Source organism: Schistocerca serialis, chromosome 6, assembly GCF_023864345.2.
Source record: "Schistocerca serialis cubense isolate TAMUIC-IGC-003099 chromosome 6, iqSchSeri2.2, whole genome shotgun sequence".
NCBI lineage: Eukaryota > Metazoa > Arthropoda > Insecta > Orthoptera > Acrididae > Schistocerca > Schistocerca serialis.
This window is the reverse complement of record NC_064643.1, coordinates 306,398,487-306,417,756: the sequence shown is the minus strand read 5'-3', so window position 1 is coordinate 306,417,756 and position 19,270 is coordinate 306,398,487. Positions and strand designations below refer to the sequence as shown.

Sequence of the window (19,270 nt, the reverse complement as noted above, 5' to 3'; positions counted from 1 at the left end):
CGGAGATTGCAGAGAGTTTCAGAGGGAGCATTAGGGACCAACTGACAAGAACAGGGGAAAGGAACACAGTACAAAAAGATTGGGTAGCTTTGAGAGATGAAATAGTGAAGGCAGGAGAGGATCAAGTAGGTAAAAAAGGCGAGGGCTAGGAGAAATCCTTGGCTTACACAAGAGAATCTGAATTTAATCGATGAAAGGAGAAAATTTATAAATGCAATAAATGAGGTAGGTGAAATGGAATAAAAACACCTAAAAAATGAGATCAGCAGGAAGTGCAAAATGGCTAAGCAGGAATGGCTGAAAGACAAATTTAAGAATGTGGAAGCATATATCGCTACGGGTAAGATAGATGCCTCCTATAGGAAAATTAAAGAGACCTTTGGAGAAAAAGAGAACCACTTGTATGAATATCAAGAGCTCAGATGGAAAACCAGTCCTAAGCAAAGAAGGGGAAACAAAGGTGGAAGGGGTACATACAGGGTCTGTAAAAGGGACATGCACTTCAGGGCACCATTATGGGAATGTAAGAGGACAGATGAAGAAGACAAGGGTGATATGCTACTGTGAGAAGAATTTGACTGTGCACTGGAAGACTTAAGTCAAAACAAGGCTCCAGGAGTACCGAATATTCCTCTAGAGCTACTGATAGCCTTAGGAAAACCAGCCATGACAAAACCCTTCCATCTGACAAGCAAGATGTACAAGATAGGGGACATACCCTCAGACTTCGAGAAGAATATAGTAATTCCAATTCCAAAGAAAGCAGGTGTCGACAGGTGTGAAAATTCCCAAACCATCAGTTTAATACGTCAAAGTTGCAAAATACTAACACAAATCCTTTAAAAAAGAATGCAAAAGCTGGTAGAAGCCGACGCTGAGGAAGATCAGTCTGGATTCTGGAGAAATGTAGGAACACATGAACCAATACTGACCCTATGACTTCTCATAGAAGATAGGTTATAGAAAGATAAACCAACGTTTCTAGCATTTGTAGACTTGGAGAAAGTTTTTGACAATGTTGACTGGAATACTCTCTTTCAAATTATAAAGGTGGTAGGCGTAAAATACAAGAAGTGAAAGGCTATTTACAACTTGTATAGGAACCACATGGCAGTTATAAGAGTTGAGGGGCATGAAAGGGAAGCAGTGGGTGAGAAGGGTTGAGACAGGGTTGTAGCTTAGACCCAGTGTTATCAATCTCTATATTGAGCAAACAGTAAAGGAAACAAAAGAAAAATTTGAAGTATGGATTAAAGTCCAGGGAGAAGAAATAAAAACTTTAAGGTTTGCCAATGACATTTTAGTTCTGTCACAGACAGCAAAGGACTCTGAAGAGCAGTTGAATGGAATGGACAGTTTCTTGAAAGAAGGATGTAAGATGAATATCAACAAAAGCAACAGGAGGATAATGGAATGATGAGGGAATTAGATTAGGAAATAAGACACTTACAGTAGTAGATGAGTTTTGCTATTTGGGCTGCAAAATACCTGATGATGGGCAAAGAAGGGAGGATATAAAATGTAGACTGGCAATGGCAAGAAAAAGTGTTTCTGAAGAAGAGAAACTTGTTAACATCGAGTATAGATTTAAGTGTCAGGAAGTTCTTTCTGAAAGTATCTGTATGGCGTGTAGCCATGCATGGGAAGTGAAACACGGGTGATGAACAATTTAGACAAAGAGAGTGTAGAAGGTTTTGAGATGTGGTGCTACAGGATAAAGTCTAAGATGGGTAGATCATGTAACTAATTAGGAGGTATTGAATGGAATTGGAAGAAGTGAAATTTTTGGTACAACCTGACTAAAAGAAGGGATCAGTTGGTAGGACACATTCTGAGGTATCAAGAGATCACCAATTTAGTACTGGAGGGAAGTGTGGAGGGTAAAAATCACATAGGGAGATGAATAAAGTACGCAGATTCAGAAGGATGTAGGTTGCACTAGTTACTCAGAAATAAAGAGGCTTGCACAGGGTAGTGCAAGATGGAGAGCTGCATCAAACCAGTCTTTGGACTGAAAACCACAACAACACAACTGTCTTATCTCTCCTCAATAATTACAATGATTCAATGGGCAAATGTGGCTGAACTAAGTTGTTTCAGGAGGTCCAGAATGTGTTTCTCCAGTTTCAGTTCTCATTAATATGGACACCAAAAAATTGAATTTTCCACTCTCATTATTATTTCCGCACCATGTCCTACACTCATCATTGGTGTAGTTTCTCTTGCTGTGCAGCACTCAATATGCTACCATTTGTTCTGTTGCTGTATATCTGTTACAATACTAGTATCATCCACAAAAAGAACTAATTTTGCTTCTTGTGTATTAGACAAAATATTGTTTACATATATGAGGAACAGCAGCAGACATAAGAATGAGCCATGGGTAACCCCATACACGATTTCTCCCCAGTCAGATTACTTACATTGACTGACTTACTAAACACAATTTTCTGCAGTCTTTTACACTGAGGTGACAAAAGTCATGGGGTACGTCATAATATCAAGCCAGACCTTTTGTTCAGTGTAGCGCAGCAACTCGATGGGGTATGATCAAGTAGTTGGAGGTCCCCTGCAGAAATATTGAGCCATGCTGCCTCTATAGCCGTCTAGTGTGAAAATGTTGCCGGTGTAGGATTTTGTGCACCAACTCACCTCCCAATAATGTCCCATAAATGTTTGTTGGGATTCATGTCTGGCAATCTGCTCTGGAAATCATTGCTCTGATTGTCCAGAACGTTCTTCAACCAATCATGAACAATTGTGGCCTGGTGACATGGCGTATTGTCATCCATAAACATTCCATTGTTACTTGATAACAAGAAGCCTGTGAATATTTGCAAATGATCTCCAAGTAGCCAAACACAAACATTTCCACCAGCTAAACACAGCCCACACCATTATGGAGCCATCACCTACTTGCACAGTGCCTTGCTAACAACTTAAGTCCATCGCTTCGTGAGGTTTGTGCCACAGTCAAACCCTATAATCAGCTCCTATGAACTGAAATCTCGACTCATCTGACACACCATTGTTTTCCAGTCGGTCCAACCAATAAGATCACAAGCCCAGGAGCGGGACTCAAGGTGACGTGCTGTTAACAAACGCACTTGCATCTATCGTCTGCTGACATCGTCATTAACGCCAAATTTTGCCACACTGTCCTAACGAATCTGTTCACTGTACGTCTGACACTGATTTCTGCGCTTTCTCCACCGAGTGATGCTTGTCTGACAACTTTCAACAACCACTGCTGCTCTCCGTCATTAAGTGAAGGGCATCAGCCACTGTGTTAGTCTGTGGTGAGAGGTAATGCCTGAAATTTGGTAATTGCAGCACCCACTTGATACAGAGGATCTCTGAATACTGAATTCTGTTGCTTCCCGTTGTGCAGCCATAATCAGTCAAACCTTTTCACACATATTACCTGAGTACATATGGCAGCTCTGCCAATGCATTGACCTTTTATATGTGTTTAAGTGATACTACCACCACGTGTGTATGTGCACATCAGTATCACATGACTTTCATCATCTCAATGTAGGTAGGGATAGCATCCACTGATTGGCTAGAGTATTAGTTCCATAAAACCTCAGTCTGTCTGAGATAATACTGCAATTCAAACAGTCAAATGCATTATAAATGCCACTTTAAGTACAAACCAGTGCCATTTTCTTCTTTAGTGCTTGTAAAGTTTGGTGAGTGAATGTGTAAATGGTATTCTCAACTGAGCAACTCTTCTGGAATCCAAAGTGCAACTTACTGAGGATATTATTGTTGCTCCAGTGGGATACTAGTCTATGTATAGAAAACATCACCTCAAAATTTTTGGAAATTGATTTTAGTAGTGAAACAAGTCAATAGTTGCCCTTCTTACAAAGGGTGATAACAATGGCATATTTCAATCCCTTTGCAAGAATTCTACAAGTTAGTGATGCACCACATATTTCAGGAAAGACAGCAGTTATTATATGGAAACAAGTCTCTAGAACTCTGTTGGAAACACTACTCAATCCAGATGAGCTTTAATTACCGATATCAAATTGTGCAATCCAAATAAGGTTTCCAGATCAGTTTTTCTATGACAATTCTTTAGAAAATCACATTGAAATCACCACAGATTTAACTGCTCACTGATGTCTAACAGATAGCATAGTAAGGGATCTATGTGCCTCGATTACAATTAAAAGTAAACTATTTTTCAATGTTAATTCACATGCACACACTTCTAAGTGCTGATCACAACAAAATCTTGTTTCAATGTTCTTTGAGCTTGTACTCTGTCTTAAAAACTCTCTTTCTAAATTAGTTCCACACCAGTAAGATCTCCGAGTGTAATCTTTTAACTTCCCTAACCCTGTGGTTACATGGTGCTCAGGTAGGCATAGGATGTCTATCTCCATGGTTCTCTCAATTTTCCAGAAACACAAGAACCTCTCCTATCTTATTACTCATCCTATATTCTGATGAAATAAGCTAAGCTTACTTTTCATGCATTCTTCAGTTATTTTAATATCTTTCACAATAAGACACCTTAAAGAAGCTACCCCTCTGACACCAGTAACCAAAGAGATCTTACTTTCTGTGATAGTGCTATCCCTATACATTTTCGGCAAGATGCTGAGCCACCTTACCTTTCCTTCTCTTATTTCCACCTCTCAACTGTATCAATAGGCACTGTACACTTATGAGATTCCATTCCACTTAGTAGCAGCCTGCTCAACTCCTTGCTCACATGACTCACAGTGGGATTAATCTAGGCTGGTCATTGTAGTGTAGAATCTCCAGAAGACTCTTGCTTATGCACATAGTTGCTGCTCCTATTTCTTCCAGTCATCCATAATTCTGTAATTTTTGTCTTTAACCAAGCTGTTCCCTGCTCCACCTACTATGATCACTTGATTCTCTTTACAAAAATCTTTCCAGAAATATTCCATGTCCTGTCAACCTGGCTAAAGCTAGCACTTTGCTTCACAATGGTTGTGATCGGGTACCAGTTCCTTATTTGTCCTGTATCATCCAGCCTACACCCCTGCCATGGCTACTACCTCATAGCAAGATTCTTCTTCCCGATCTCTTTTGGTACCTATGTACACTTAGTTTCTATTCACTCAGTCTGCTGCACCCTGCTATGACCTACACTGGATAACGCTATTCCCCTCTTACTTCAGGTAAGAAGTTAGACTTATTAGATATTATAAGCTCAAATGTGTAAGTCTAAGAGCAGTTCTCCTTTCACCCACTGTTTGATACCTTTACTCAGTTCCCACAGTCCTTTTCCCCTTTCAGCCTTTCTAGGTCAAATTGTACATCATCTAATTCAGCCTGGAAGGCACAAATTTTTGCTTCCTCTTCCGCAATTCTCTTGACTTTTTGCACAGCCTGCAGTTCCTTGGGAGAACCTATAGGATTCTCCACTCAGTTCCCACTATGATCACCTCAATGGGGCTCCAGCCCACAATCTAAACATACCATTCCCTGTCTGATTAACCGAAGGCAACATCTACACTTATCACACACTGCAATACAAATTAAACACTTAGAAATAGATTCAAATAACTTTACACACTTTCCACTAAATGGATACTTATTTATGAGCCATAAAAGTTATGACTATAGATTAGTGTTTCAGGTGTTTGATACAACCTAAAAAGTTAGTTATTTCCATTTAAAACAAGAACTTTTCACTCATTCAACTGCAGTATCTTAAGTTATCCACAATAAAATATAACTTTCAATCACTACTTGCTGTGAGTATTACTTGAAGGTAGACAATGCTTACTATTGGCAAAAATAAGGTGTATTAGAGTTCTTTGGGCAGCAAATTAACTAGTGATGGTCAAAGTAGGGAAGATATAAAATGCAAATTGGGAACAGCAAGAAACGCATTTCCGAGAAAAGCTATTCATTAACTTTTAATCAAAAAATTTTCGGAAGATATGTGTCTTTAACATAGCACAGTAGGGATGTGAAACATGGATGACAGGCAATTCAGAGAAGACAAACTTTTGAGATGTCATGCTACTGAAGAGTGCTGAAGATTAGAAGGTAGATCAAATAACAAATGAGGAGGTATTGAATCGAACTGGGGGGCAAAACGAAATTTATGGTGCAACTTCACTACAAGAACGGATAGGTTGATGGGACCAAGAAATTGTCAATCTGATAATGGAAGGATATGTGGGAGGATAAAAATTGTAGTGGGCGGCCAGTAAACAGGTTGAAACAGATGTAAAGCGTGGTAGTAGCACAGATATGAAGAGGCTTGGACAGGATAGGCTAACATGGAAAGCTGCATCAAACTAGTCTTTGGACTGAAGACCACAACACAACAGCACTCACACAGTGGACCTAATATGACTGTGTGTTCCAAAACTATTTAGTTTTTCTTGTAATAGCTTTGATCATTATCAATGTTTTGTTACACACACTAATTTGTCAATGCACGATGAGGGTACCCAGAACTCTATCCCTGGGTGAGGAGACACACCACATTCAGGTGTGAACTAATAACTTTCATGCCCGGAGCAAAATATCAATTTCTTAAGCTCTAATGTGAAGTGTGATGAACTGCGGGTTTCTAAGTCTGGTGCTATAGCAGCAGTTAACTATGCAGAAATGCCAATGTGCAACAAGATCTTTGCATTATATCCATGAAAATCATCATCATCACCATCATCATCAGGTAGTTCGGTGTAGTTGTTCTCCACTAAGGGTAACAAATGACTACAAACATTAATGCTTGAAAGACAAATTATTGCCAAACACCACTTGCTTGTTGTGAATTGTCCTTTGTAATGTTAATGCACATCCATTGCAATTTGCTCGCCAATTTTATGAGTTCCCTTTGTCATTCAACATGTCATGAAATTTCATCATCAAGTTGACATGCCAGCAAACTGATTACAGTAGCTTTCTAGATGTTTCTGTTTAGCCCACATTTCCTCATTTTGGTCCTTTAAGTGATTCATATATTAGTTTTGTGGCTCTGCACATTTCTGTAGCAAGACTTCAGCTCGTAGTATCTAATATGATTTGGCAGATAGGTATCTGCCATATGAACAATACATACAATCTGCCATAACTAATGCTTGGTGGTTATGCTGCTGCAAATATGTGGGAACTGGTGTGCATCCCATTTATACATACACTCCAAGAAGACAGTTTTTACAATACATCTCTACACACCTCAACATGCTCTTTGTACCTAAACCACCCCTCAAAGCCATCAAAACACTGGTATTATTATGGCAAAAAACACATATTTTCATTTATTTCTCAAAGTAAATTCTTCATGAAGACAAAGCAACAGCTTAACACATTTACTTAACTAAAATCCACCTAAGCCTCTTTCAAATCTTACTCCACCTTCCTGGATTTTGACCTCCCAGTCAACACCTCTCAACCCCCCCCCCCCCCCCCTTCCAAAACAATCAGCAGCAGCCCACTCATTACACAGTACCATCCAGGCCATCAAAGCTTCAATAGATTACCCCTCCAGAGCTAAGATGTTCCCCTGAAAACTCTCATGACATCACCTCTTCCTGATACATCTACATCTATATTCCTACTACAAAAGCCACTATATAGTGCACTGCAGTACCAATACAGTTCATTTCCTTTTCCCTTCTACTCATAAATGAAGTGAGAGAAAAAAGATTCTCTAAGCCTCCACAAGAGCCCGAGTTCCTTTAACCTTGTCTTTGCAGTGCTTATACGAAATGTACATTGATGGCAGCATAATTTTGCTGCAGTTAGCAGCAAATACCAGTTCTCTTACATTTTCTCCAGTGTCTTGTGTAAACAAAGTCACCTTCCCTCCAGGGATTTCCCATTTGACTGTATAAAACATCTCCATAATATCCATATGTTGGTAAGAATCTATTGGTAATAAATCTAGAATCACACCTCTGAATTGCCACTATGTCTTCCTTTAATTAGACCTGGTGGGCATTCCAAACACTATTCAAGAATGGGCAGCATTAGTGTTCTACAAGTGGTCTCCTTCACAAATGAGCTACACTTTCATAAAATTCACCTGATAAACCGAAGTCTACAATTTGCCTTTTTTCCTCACCTTCATTAGTTTACATTTTTCTGTATTTTGATCATCCTGCCCATTTATAAAACCAATAGAAATTCCATCTCAGTCATCCTGTATCATCCTTGTCACTCAGTGACAATATTTTTTCCATATACTACATTGCAATACTTTCCCATATAATACATTATCACTAGCAAACATTTGCAGACTGCTGCTCACCCTACCCATCAGCAGATCGTATGGAACATTCCTGACGATACCCTTGTCTCTGATGAACACTTGCCACTGAGTATGACACATGGGTGTTCTATTACTTAAAAAGTCTTTGGGCCACTGACATGTCTGGGAACCTACTCTGTATGCTCCGACATTTATTAAAAGTGAGCAGTGGGACACTGTGTCAAGCACTTCCTGGATATCTAAGAATATGGAATGTGCCAGTTGCCCTTCATCCATGGCTCACATGATATCATGGGAGAAAAGGACAAGCTGAGTTTCAAGCAAGTGATGCTTTCTAGATCTGTGCTAATTTGTGGACAGAAGCTTTTCTGTCTTAAGGGAACTTACTATACCTGAACTTAGAAAATATCAGGCATTCTGCAGCAAACCAATATTAAAAATATTGGTCTGTAATTTTGCAAGTCTTCTTTTACCCTTTTACATACAGAAATCACGTGCACTTTTTTTCCAGCCACCTGGGATTGCGCTGGCTGACAGATTCAGGATAAATGTAAGCTAAGAAGGAGCCAACGGTGTGGAATACTCTCTGTACAACCGAATATGGGTTCCATCTACATCTGGCAACTTGTTTGTTTTTAACTATTTCAGTTGCTTCGCAATGCCAGGGATGCCTATTGCTCTGTCCTCCATAAGGGTGCCTGTTCAACACTCAAATGGTGGTATGTCTGTACAACTGTACTGCATGAATGATTCCTTAAAAGTGAAATTTAAAACTTTGGCTTTTCTTTTGCTGTTTTCTATTGCCACACCAGTCATAGCTTTGTCACCAATAATAAAGCTGCTGGATACAAATATTAATAAACCGCTGTTTCGAATCATTTTTTGTTTCCACTTACCAGGCAATGAGAGGTTTACACAGCATTCTGCAGGAATCTTCACACTTTCAAAAACATCATCAGGAATGCTAAGGAAGGAAATAAAAAGCATGAATCAGTACACACACACATTTTATACGATAGTTTACTTTAAGAAACTTAAAAATATTACAGCCAGGGTGGGTTGAGGAATGTAGGAGAGTATTGTGAAGATAGATGGATAAGGAAAAGGAAAGAATGAAGAGGTGGTGGAAAGAAGGGGGAGGGCTACAATGAGAAAAAAATGATCGTCTAAGTCTGAGAGGTCTGACAGGCTAGTGTGTGTGCATTCTTTATCAAAGTGGTTTACAGCTGTGTGAACCCCCCCCCCCCCCCTTCCCGCCAGGTATTGTGTGTGTGTGTGTGTGTGTGTGTGTGTGTGTGTGTGTGTGTGTGTGTGTGTGTGTGTGTGCGCGCGCGCGCGCACAAATGGCCAGATGAGACTGTTCAGACTCCAAGAAGAAGGTTATACCACCTAACCTTGTAATCCCTGTAGTGTTCCAACCAGCTTGTGTGTCTAACATTTTATGAATAAATAGTTGATCTTAGTAGCACTCTACCAAACCCCAGTATCTTCTTACGAAAAGTCATTTCACGCAAGTGTATTGTGGTACCAACAAGTACAAGAATATATAAAAACAATCCGTATTTCATACATTTAATAAAAAGACTACTAAAGCTGATTTAATAATGATACTGGAATATTTCTGTTATGGAGCTCCAGGAAGAATGCCGAAGCTGATAAAATCCAATTTGTTTCACTGTCACTTTACATTGGTTGGCTGGGGATTAAGGGATTAAGGGACTGAAAGACAGGGTCATCTGACCCTCGGTCACGGGACAGTTCATCTGGGGTTAATGATGTCAGCCAGATATCAGATTGAACTGGTATAGTGAGGTAAGTAGGTGTGGTAAAATCGAAGCAATGTTGTGCCAGGGAAGAAAAATAACTGCATGAGAGATGAAAGTATAGTGTCAAGCCACCTTGCAGGGCAGAGAGCATCTAATCCCCGGAGACTATACACAGGGGTATGATGCTAATTCCTTCTAGCTGAATGGTGAGAAGATCAGTAATACTAAAAGTGAAAAGGATAAAAGCCTTATGGTCATCAGTAATCAGACAATAGTAAAAGAAGGTGCCACAAATAATCAGATCAGCATGTGGGTCGACATAGTTGAGAGTCCTCAAGGGCTCGTGTAGCGGAGGCAATCCTCCCACAACTGTTCCTCCAGGTCACATAGTGAACCAAACTCTTTACATTGAAAGTCTTGAAATGTTTGCAACACGCAATTTGATGTCACCGTCCTGATTTGTGACATTCCCAGGACAATGCAAGACCCCATACTGCTTTACCTGTAACCAAGACGTTCTGTTTCTGCCATCCCACATCCACCATGTTCACCTGACTTCTCATCTAGCAATTTTTTCTTTTCCCAAAAGTGAAGAAGTGACTGAAAGGAAAGCTTCATCAAGATATCACAGACATCCAAGAGGCTGTGACAAAAGATGTTAACAAGCAATTCAGTAGAAACTTTTCCTGCTTGCTTTCAATACCTCCAGAAACATTGGCAACTGTGTATTGATAGCCAAATACTTCGACAAGAGCCAGGATCATTACTTGGTAGATGTAATTTTGTATTTTTTTAAAACCTGTCTGGTAACCTTTCCGACAAAGAGAGTAATTATGCTTAATCTACATGACTATTTATAAAGGCACATGATTGTGGAATTTTGATTGTGTACAACAACTGTGACATGGCATTTGATCAATGGGCTGTTTCTACGCCTGATTCTTGTATTTGTATTTATAGCACTGATGATAGCTGCACTGTCAGCTGAAATCGATCTGCAATGCTATTAAAAAAGACATACGACATTACGACCAATGCTGACCTACTGTCTGTTCTCAAGTAGTAACAATTTTTATGATTTAACATTTGAGCTACTCTTAACACCACAGCAGACGACTCTCCAGAGTAATCGATCCTCACAGAGGGAAAAATTCGTATATGTTTGCAGTTTTTTGAACATGGATGATTAAAATTACACAAGGGTCCAATATTGTGCCTGTGTTGTTTGCTAGCAATTTGTTTTTCCCTCCTGGAGTAATTTAAACTACACTAAAACTGTACAAATTCCATTGGCTTGTGATTCTGGCACTGACACCATTTAGTAACACACATTTACATTAAATGTATTTGCAATTGTGAATAAAGACAACCATCAGCTGTAGAATGGAATGACAACAATGAAAATTTATGCTGGACGGGACTCAAACCCGGATTTCCTGCTTGCCGTGAGTGGTCGCCTTACCATGTTGTTATCCATGCACAATTCATGGCCAAACCCAAACTTCCATACGTCGTGAACCATGCGTCTACGCCCTGGACTCCATTAAGTATATTCTAGTACAGGTCAGACGCTGAACTTTAATGTTGTCATTCCATGCTACAGCTAATTGTTGTCAGTATTTGCAATTGCGAATACATTTAATGTATTTCGGAACAGCTGTAGTCCCTGCAGAGCCTATTCCTTTGGACATGCATGCATGTCCACAGGAACTTTGCATTGTAATCAGAATAACACAGGCACTGCAATATCATAAGACACATTTACTTGAGAAAGATAGATATCAATGCCAATACAATTTCAAAAATGCTCTTGTATTTTTGGCTATATTTTAGCTGTGGTAATGCATGGTCTAAAGTGTGGCAATCAGCAATCTGCCTGCTCTCTCATTCTCAATATAAGATTTGTAAATCAAATGCACGTTTGACAAACAGCACCAGTTCACAAGAACTGTTAAGAATTATGAAAAAATAAATGCTTTATTAAGAAGCTAAGATTTTACATTACCAGGCGCGAAAACAATCAATTTGTTAACCATGCTATTTTTTCAAAATTTTAGTGGAACTAGAAAAGAACACAAAATGAAAATTGGCAGTTCTCTTTTTTCCCAAGGAAAGTAAAATTTCTGATGAAGAAATAGGTGGCATAGTCTTACATACCTTCAAGCATTTTTACAGTGTGAAATTAGAGAAGTGTATTTTCCTTCTTTCCCAAAGCATTCTGGCATGGAATGCTTGAACAAGTGTGAGAGATATCAAATGCAGTTGCTCCTTGTGTGCAAAGCAACCACACTGACATCTTCAACTTTTATAGTCCTGTCTTCCTCAGTTGCGTGTAATATTACGGTATATTAATAATTTTTACTTATGGACCGTCTGAAAGAAAGGAAAACTCTTCCCCACATCATCTGGAGACACACACACACACACACACACACACACACACACACACACACACACACACACACAAATGCATACACGAACAGACCACAGATACTTCAATAGTTACACTCATAAGTTTGGCAATAACATTCGAACTTTGGCAAAAACATTTGACAGTCGGCAACAGAAACCAAAACATTGCTTTAAAACAAGCGTTCAGTGCATAGTGTTGTGGAATGCAGAAAAAAACTGCACATTGGCGTTCATAAGAAGAACAACAACAAAAATGCAACAGGAGCGTGATATGTAGGAAATTGTCCACACAACCTGTAAGTACAGTTCAAAACATTACTACTTAATAGGAAATACCAACCACCAGAACTGTTTATAACCTATAGGCACAATGACAAAAATGTAAATAAAATAGCTAACATATGTATATATTCCAGGCCACTGATGATGCCTTGCAGAAAATAAAGGCGAAACGCGTATGGCACTAAAATTGTGTTTTATTCAGTTGCTGTCAGACGGTCCATAAGTAAAAATTATTAATATACCGTAACAACCACACTGACATTTGCTGGACTTCCAAGGCACTACAAGCACTGAACAATTCCAGCATGCACGAACACCAATGCAGACATCTGGTACAGACTGAACAATAGGGGGTGAAAGACCGCATATCTGACATACAAGGTTTTTAATCCAAGCATTTCAATCTTGGTCTTTCATACCTATTGTTTTCTCTTGATTCTTGTACATTACCTATCTTTCCCTGTGGTTCACTCTTTATTTTTCTTTGTAATTTCTAACACCTTGCTCCATTTTCTAGGTCGACAGATCCCATGAATACATCCTACTTTTATCAAGACTTTCTTCCATTATCAATTGCAATGTCAGAACTGTCTTTCTGGTGTCTATCTTTTTGAAAGGTAAATTGATCAACATCTAACAAATTCTCAGTTTTCTTTTTCCTTCTTCTGTATATTATTCTTCTTAGCAATGTGGATGCATGAGCTATTAAGCCAACTGTGTGATGGTTCTCACACTGATCCATTCTTGCTATCTTCAGGACTGCGTAGCTGCTATTTTTCCGAAAGGCTCCTGGTATTTCTAGACTCATATTCTGCAAACCAACTAGAACAGTCATTAGGTTACCACTTCTCCCAATTTTTTCTAGAAATTCTGAAGGAATGTTATCTCTATTTTCTGCCTTACTTGACTGCAAGTGTTTCAGAGTTCTATTTAACTCTTATTCTAATACTGGACCCCTATATCTTCCATATTGACTTCTGTTTATACTACTTCATAAGGCAGTTCCTCACCTTCAAAGCAGCCTTCAATGTGCTGCTTCTACCTGTCCATCATTCCTTTGTGCTGCACCAAAGGTTGTGTTCACTTTTCTATATTGTGGGTCAGTCCTCCCAATGATCATTTCTGTTTCAATTTCTTGAGATTTTTCCTGCAGCCATTTTTCCTTGGCTTCCCTGCACCTCCTACTATTTAATTTCTGAGTGACATATTGCTGTATCCCTGTCTTTCCCTGAACACTGTGCACTTACTTCAATTGGTTGATCAAAGAAGGATTTCTTCAGTTATACAAGATCACTTCACAGTTGCCTTCCTTATCTTTATATTTCTCTGTTCATTTTCTGTGTCTGGCTTTTTTGAGATATCCATTCCTTTTTCAAATGAACTGCCTACTGTGGCATTCATAATAACAGCATATAAAGCCTTAGAGAACTTCAAATATGTCTCATCATTCCTCATTTCTTCAGTATGCCACTTCTTTCCACATTGATTCTTCTGGACAATATTCAAGCTCCAGTCTAACTCTTCAATATTAAATTGTGATCCAAGTCTATATCTGCTCCTGGTACACCTCACAATCCAATATCTGATTTTTTCAGATCGTAATGTCTAACTCGACCACAGAAAACGTGCGCATTTCATCAGTTATTAAACCTGGGGCGAAGTTTGTTGATGTAACAAGCTCTGTAAACAACGACTGCACCGATTTTACAGAAAGTGATGTCGTTGTTATTATAGCAGGTTCAAATGACATTTATTGCAACGAGACCAGTTCATTTATTAAAAAGTTGATTTTTATGTTAATGATGTTGTCCCATACAAATGTGATCTTGTCAAATATTCCGGCGAGATTTGATCTGCCTGACTGGTCGTGTGTGAACCGAGAAATCCGATCTACAAATAAAAAATTAAAACATTTCTGCTCCAAGTTAAAAAATGTGAGACTGCTGGACCTTAACAGTTATCAAAGAAGCAGCTTCACTGTACATGGACTACATCTTAATCATCTGGGCAAGAATATTCTAGCAACTGACATCAACAGAGCTATTGAGGAAACAAAATGCGATAATTAAAATGTGATACCTTGTACCTCAGATGTCATACACACGAAAGACGGAAGTGATAATGATATATGCCTGCAGAGCAAGCAAACCGAAATAATTCCTCACTGCAGTGTCAAGACTGTTGATTTTTTAGGATAAAAAAGTCCCTCAGTGTTCCCAATTTAGAAACTATCAATTTGTGTGATAATGTTAACCTTGAGAAGGATATATCCTCTCATGATTGTACTACTGTATCATTTTTACACTATAATGTTGAAGGCTTGGGTAACAAAATCGATGTATTTGAGGCCTTAGTTACAGATCTAGCTCCACATGTAATCGTGGTTACAGAGCATCAAAAAGCTAACCATAATATTCAGTATTATAAGTTACAGGAGTATAATCTTACATCGTTTTTTTTGTAGAACAGAACATAAAGGAGAGGATGTTGCTACTTATGTAAGGAAATGTAACATAATAAGTTCTGTAGAAAAAGTATCATGGGTTAAGGGTTATTGTATCGAGAAAGACTTTGAAGCAGTGATAATTAAGTTAATGATTGTATCCGTCCCACTTATTGTGCTAGGTATATATCGAGCCCCTTCTGGTAATCTCGAGGTTTTCCTGGAAGCACTGGATAGTGTATTGGGGAAGCTAAGCAAGGGTGGCAATACAGTAAATATTGTAATGTTAGGAGACTTTAATATAAACACACTAAGCAACAGCCAGGAATGCAAAGGTTTACAAGACTGCATAAGATCCTATGATATTAAAGATCTACTTGGTCATGTGCCCACTAGAATAACTGAGTCAAGCAGCAGTTCCATAGATCATGTGATGACCAATTATGAAAATGTTGTTTCGGCACAGACTGTAAATGGGCACATATCTGATCATCTAGGACAATTATTAGTGATTGGTTGTCTTCATAAACTTAAACAAAACAAAAAATTTGAGAATAGAAGATTATTTTCTTAATACAACATCACCTTGCTAAAGAATACTTTGGGTCAAGAATCTTGGGAATCAGTTTATAGAGAAAGGGGAGTTGACAGCAAATGGGAAGTATTTGTAAAAATTTTAACTAGACATATTGATATTACTATCCCAGCAAAGAAGATGAATGTAAATAAAAATAAACCTCCAGTAGTCAAACGTGTAAAACTTGATGAAAAAACGAAATGACTCAAAGAAGGAATGGAGAATATGTATAAGCTACACAGAGAAACCAGTCTTGATTCACACAAAGAGGATTATAAAAAATATAAATATGAGTATCGCAAGGAAGTAAGGAGAAGGAAAGTAGAACATATTAGTAAACAGATCCGAAATTCTGACTGTGTCTCAAAGTCGTGCTGGGCAGTAGTTAATGATATGAGGAACACTGATTCAAAAACTAAAATTAATAATATAGAGTTAAGTTTACATAATGATAATTTTTCTGATCCTTATATAGTTAGCAATATATTTAATGATTACTTTATAGATGCTATTGAAAATGATACTTGCATAAAACAGGAGAGGCCGTTTAAATATGATAAGGAAAAGGAAAGGGACTCTTGTATGCTACCTACAGTAACCATCAAGGACGTAACAGAGCTAATTGACAACCTAAAAAATAAAAGATCAGCTGGATGGGATGAATTCTCTCCTTTTCTACTGAAAAAATGCAAGGGTGAGTTAGCCAGACCGTTAGTCTATCTAATAAATTGTGTACTTGAAGAAGGTGTGTTTCCGAAGAAACTGAAACTTGCTTCAGTTAAACCTTTATATAAAAAAGGGGAAAGAAAACAACCACAGAACTACAGACCAGTTGCCTTAACGTCAGTGTTTGGTAAATTAATTGAAAAAATAATGCTAGAAATCCTAATTGAGCACTATAATATGAATAACTTAATAGGAGATTTCCAACATGGCTTTAGAAGTGGTCGGAGCACCATATCTGCAGCAGTGCAGTTTGTACACTGTCTGATGGAGAAAATAAATGAGGGATACGAAATGGCAGGAGTGTTTTTAGATCTTTCCAAAGCGTTTGACAGAGTCCATCATGGCGCTCTTTTAAGTAAACTTGCTTATAATGGTGTCAGTGGGAAACTGTTGCTTTTAATAGAATCTTACCTTAAAGATAGACAACAATGCACAGAAGTTGTGTATGATAATGGAGAGGTAATTGCAAAAAGATCAAAGATAAGAAACATAAATTTTGGTGTGCCATAAGGCTCTATCTTGGGCCCCTTCTTGTTTATTTGCTACGTGAATGATTTCCCAAAAGTATTAGACACCAGTCATCGTATTACTATGTATGCTGATGACACCTCTGGGGTTTGCTGGGCACGTAGTAATGATGACCTAAATTCAGTGGTACAGAATTTTGTTGAAAAAGCCCAAACACATTTTGAAAAAGAAAACCTGAGGGTCAATATTAACAAAACTAATTTAATTTATTTTAAGACAAGTAGTTCAAATAAAAATACTGTTCTAAATGAGGACATTCAGGAAAATACCTGTTCAGAATGTAAATTTCTGGGGATGTATATAGATGACAGACTTTCGTGGAATCAGCAAATAGATCATGTCTGTGGTAAAATAACATCTAGTCTGTATTTACTAAGGAGATTAGTTCAATATTTAGATATCGAAGCAATAAAAATAGCGTATTTTGGGTTGGTGCATCCCCATCTATCTTATGGAATTGTATTGTGGGGTGGGTGTAGCCAATACAATATAAAAAGGGTATTTGTATTGCAGAAAAGAGTAATAAGAACTATGGCAAAAGTAAGACCCAGAACTTCATGTAAAAACCTGTTTATTAAGTTTAATATTATGACTATCTATGCAGTATATATGTTTCAATCAATATTATTAGTGAAAAAAGACAAAAAAGTGACAAACAGGAATATGGAAATCCATGATTACAATACAAGACAAAAATCAGACTTTCATATGGTGAGCAGACGATTGAATCTAACAACAAATACCCCATTCATTAAGGGAGCAATATTTTATAATTCTCTGCCAAACAACCTGAAACAGCTTTCTGGTAGAATTTTTAAAAACGAGTTAAAAAAATGGCTTGTATTGAAGTGCCCATACAGTATGGTGCTGACATGATTTGACCTCAGGAATGCTATATTAAATATACTTAAATGATATTTTACTTAGTAGCATGTAATCTATTTATATTGTGTATCAATAATCTGAATGTAATTATTATAACATTGCCCATGCATGTTAAATACATGTTTCGAGCTGTAAGATAAATAAATAAATAAATAAATAAATAAATAAATGTCTAGCCATGACATAATTCAACTGGAACCTTCCTGTGTCTCCAGTCCTTTTCCAAGTATACCTCTTCAACTTGGGATTTTTGAACAGTATATTCACTCTCATTAGTGGAAAGCCCTTATTCTCTCACAACTGTTTCTTCTGTTCCTTTCCCTACTAGTATATCTCAATTCTCAATAATTGTTAGATCATCATCTCCATTTACACAATTGGAACTACACTAAATGCAGAAGTTGTTGACACACAGTGAGGGTTAGTCACTGGTCCAACAGAAGTCACTTGTGCACCACACCAATGGCAGTAAGGAACAGTGTAACACTCAGCATGGAACCCTGTAGGATGGCATTCTCTTGGACCCAAATTGAGAGGAGGTATAGAAACTAATGAATAAAAAGTGGTAAGACACCTTGAATTCCCGTCATGGAATGCAAGTGCAATAGATGGCATAGGTCAAAAACAACAGCACTCAGAAGTTGGTATTTAGAAAAATCCTGTCAGATTGCTGTTTCCGATTTAACCAGTTTGTAGGTTGTGGATCATCCCTTTCAGAAACCACACTTGCAAAGGACAAAAAGCCTGGTGATTAGAGAACCCAGCTCAATTGTCATGCTATCATCCTTTCAAGCAGTCTGCAGAGCACACTGTTGAGGTTGATCAATCTGTGGCTGTCTATGGACATTGGAATTTTGAGTGGGTGATGACATTACCTCTCTACTGCAAAGGGAAAACATCTTCCAGCCAAATATAGTTGAAGAATCTTATTCAGAACTGAACCAGAGTCTGGAGCCTGATCACAAAATGAGACACTTCCCAGTCAGTGATAGGTTCCTGGTAGAATCCAGAATTACAGAGATTAATGAATAAAGGATATCTTCAACTTGTCCTTTATGCATTTGGAAAGTAGCTGGATAATAAGAGGATGCTGACACTGTCCCAAATTGGTGATTGAGAAGTTTTCAGCAAGAACCTACTCACTGGTAGAAATACCACCATGCAGGAGACCCAGAACAGTTGTTAATGTTTGTTGGCCCACTGGACTAGGGAGCTCAGTCCACACTTCAGGTGAAGATTTGTGCGCTCCCAAGGCAGAGATGATGCACTCCTGACATCCCTTCTTATTTCATTGAACTAAGTTCCAAGCCTTTGCACAGAACCACTTAAAAGTAATGAGGGTAGTCTGCTACACACTTTGCTTCAGACGTTCAAAGGCCCTTTGATGATAGTGAATAACTGTTGCAATGTGTCTCCTTCACTAGGATACC

At 38.2% G+C, this 19,270-nt stretch overlaps 1 protein-coding gene across 1 annotated transcript in view; it reads right to left on the bottom strand.

Moving 5' to 3' along the window:
* LOC126484835 (ankyrin repeat domain-containing protein 12-like) overlaps window positions 1–19,270 on the bottom strand; it is a 108,315-nt gene that overhangs the window by 17,496 nt on the left and 71,549 nt on the right. Inside the window, exon 5 of the mRNA XM_050108429.1 lies at window positions 9,118–9,185. Coding sequence (XP_049964386.1) covers window positions 9,118–9,185 — 68 coding nt within the window. The remainder of the gene's footprint in view (window positions 1–9,117; window positions 9,186–19,270) is intronic.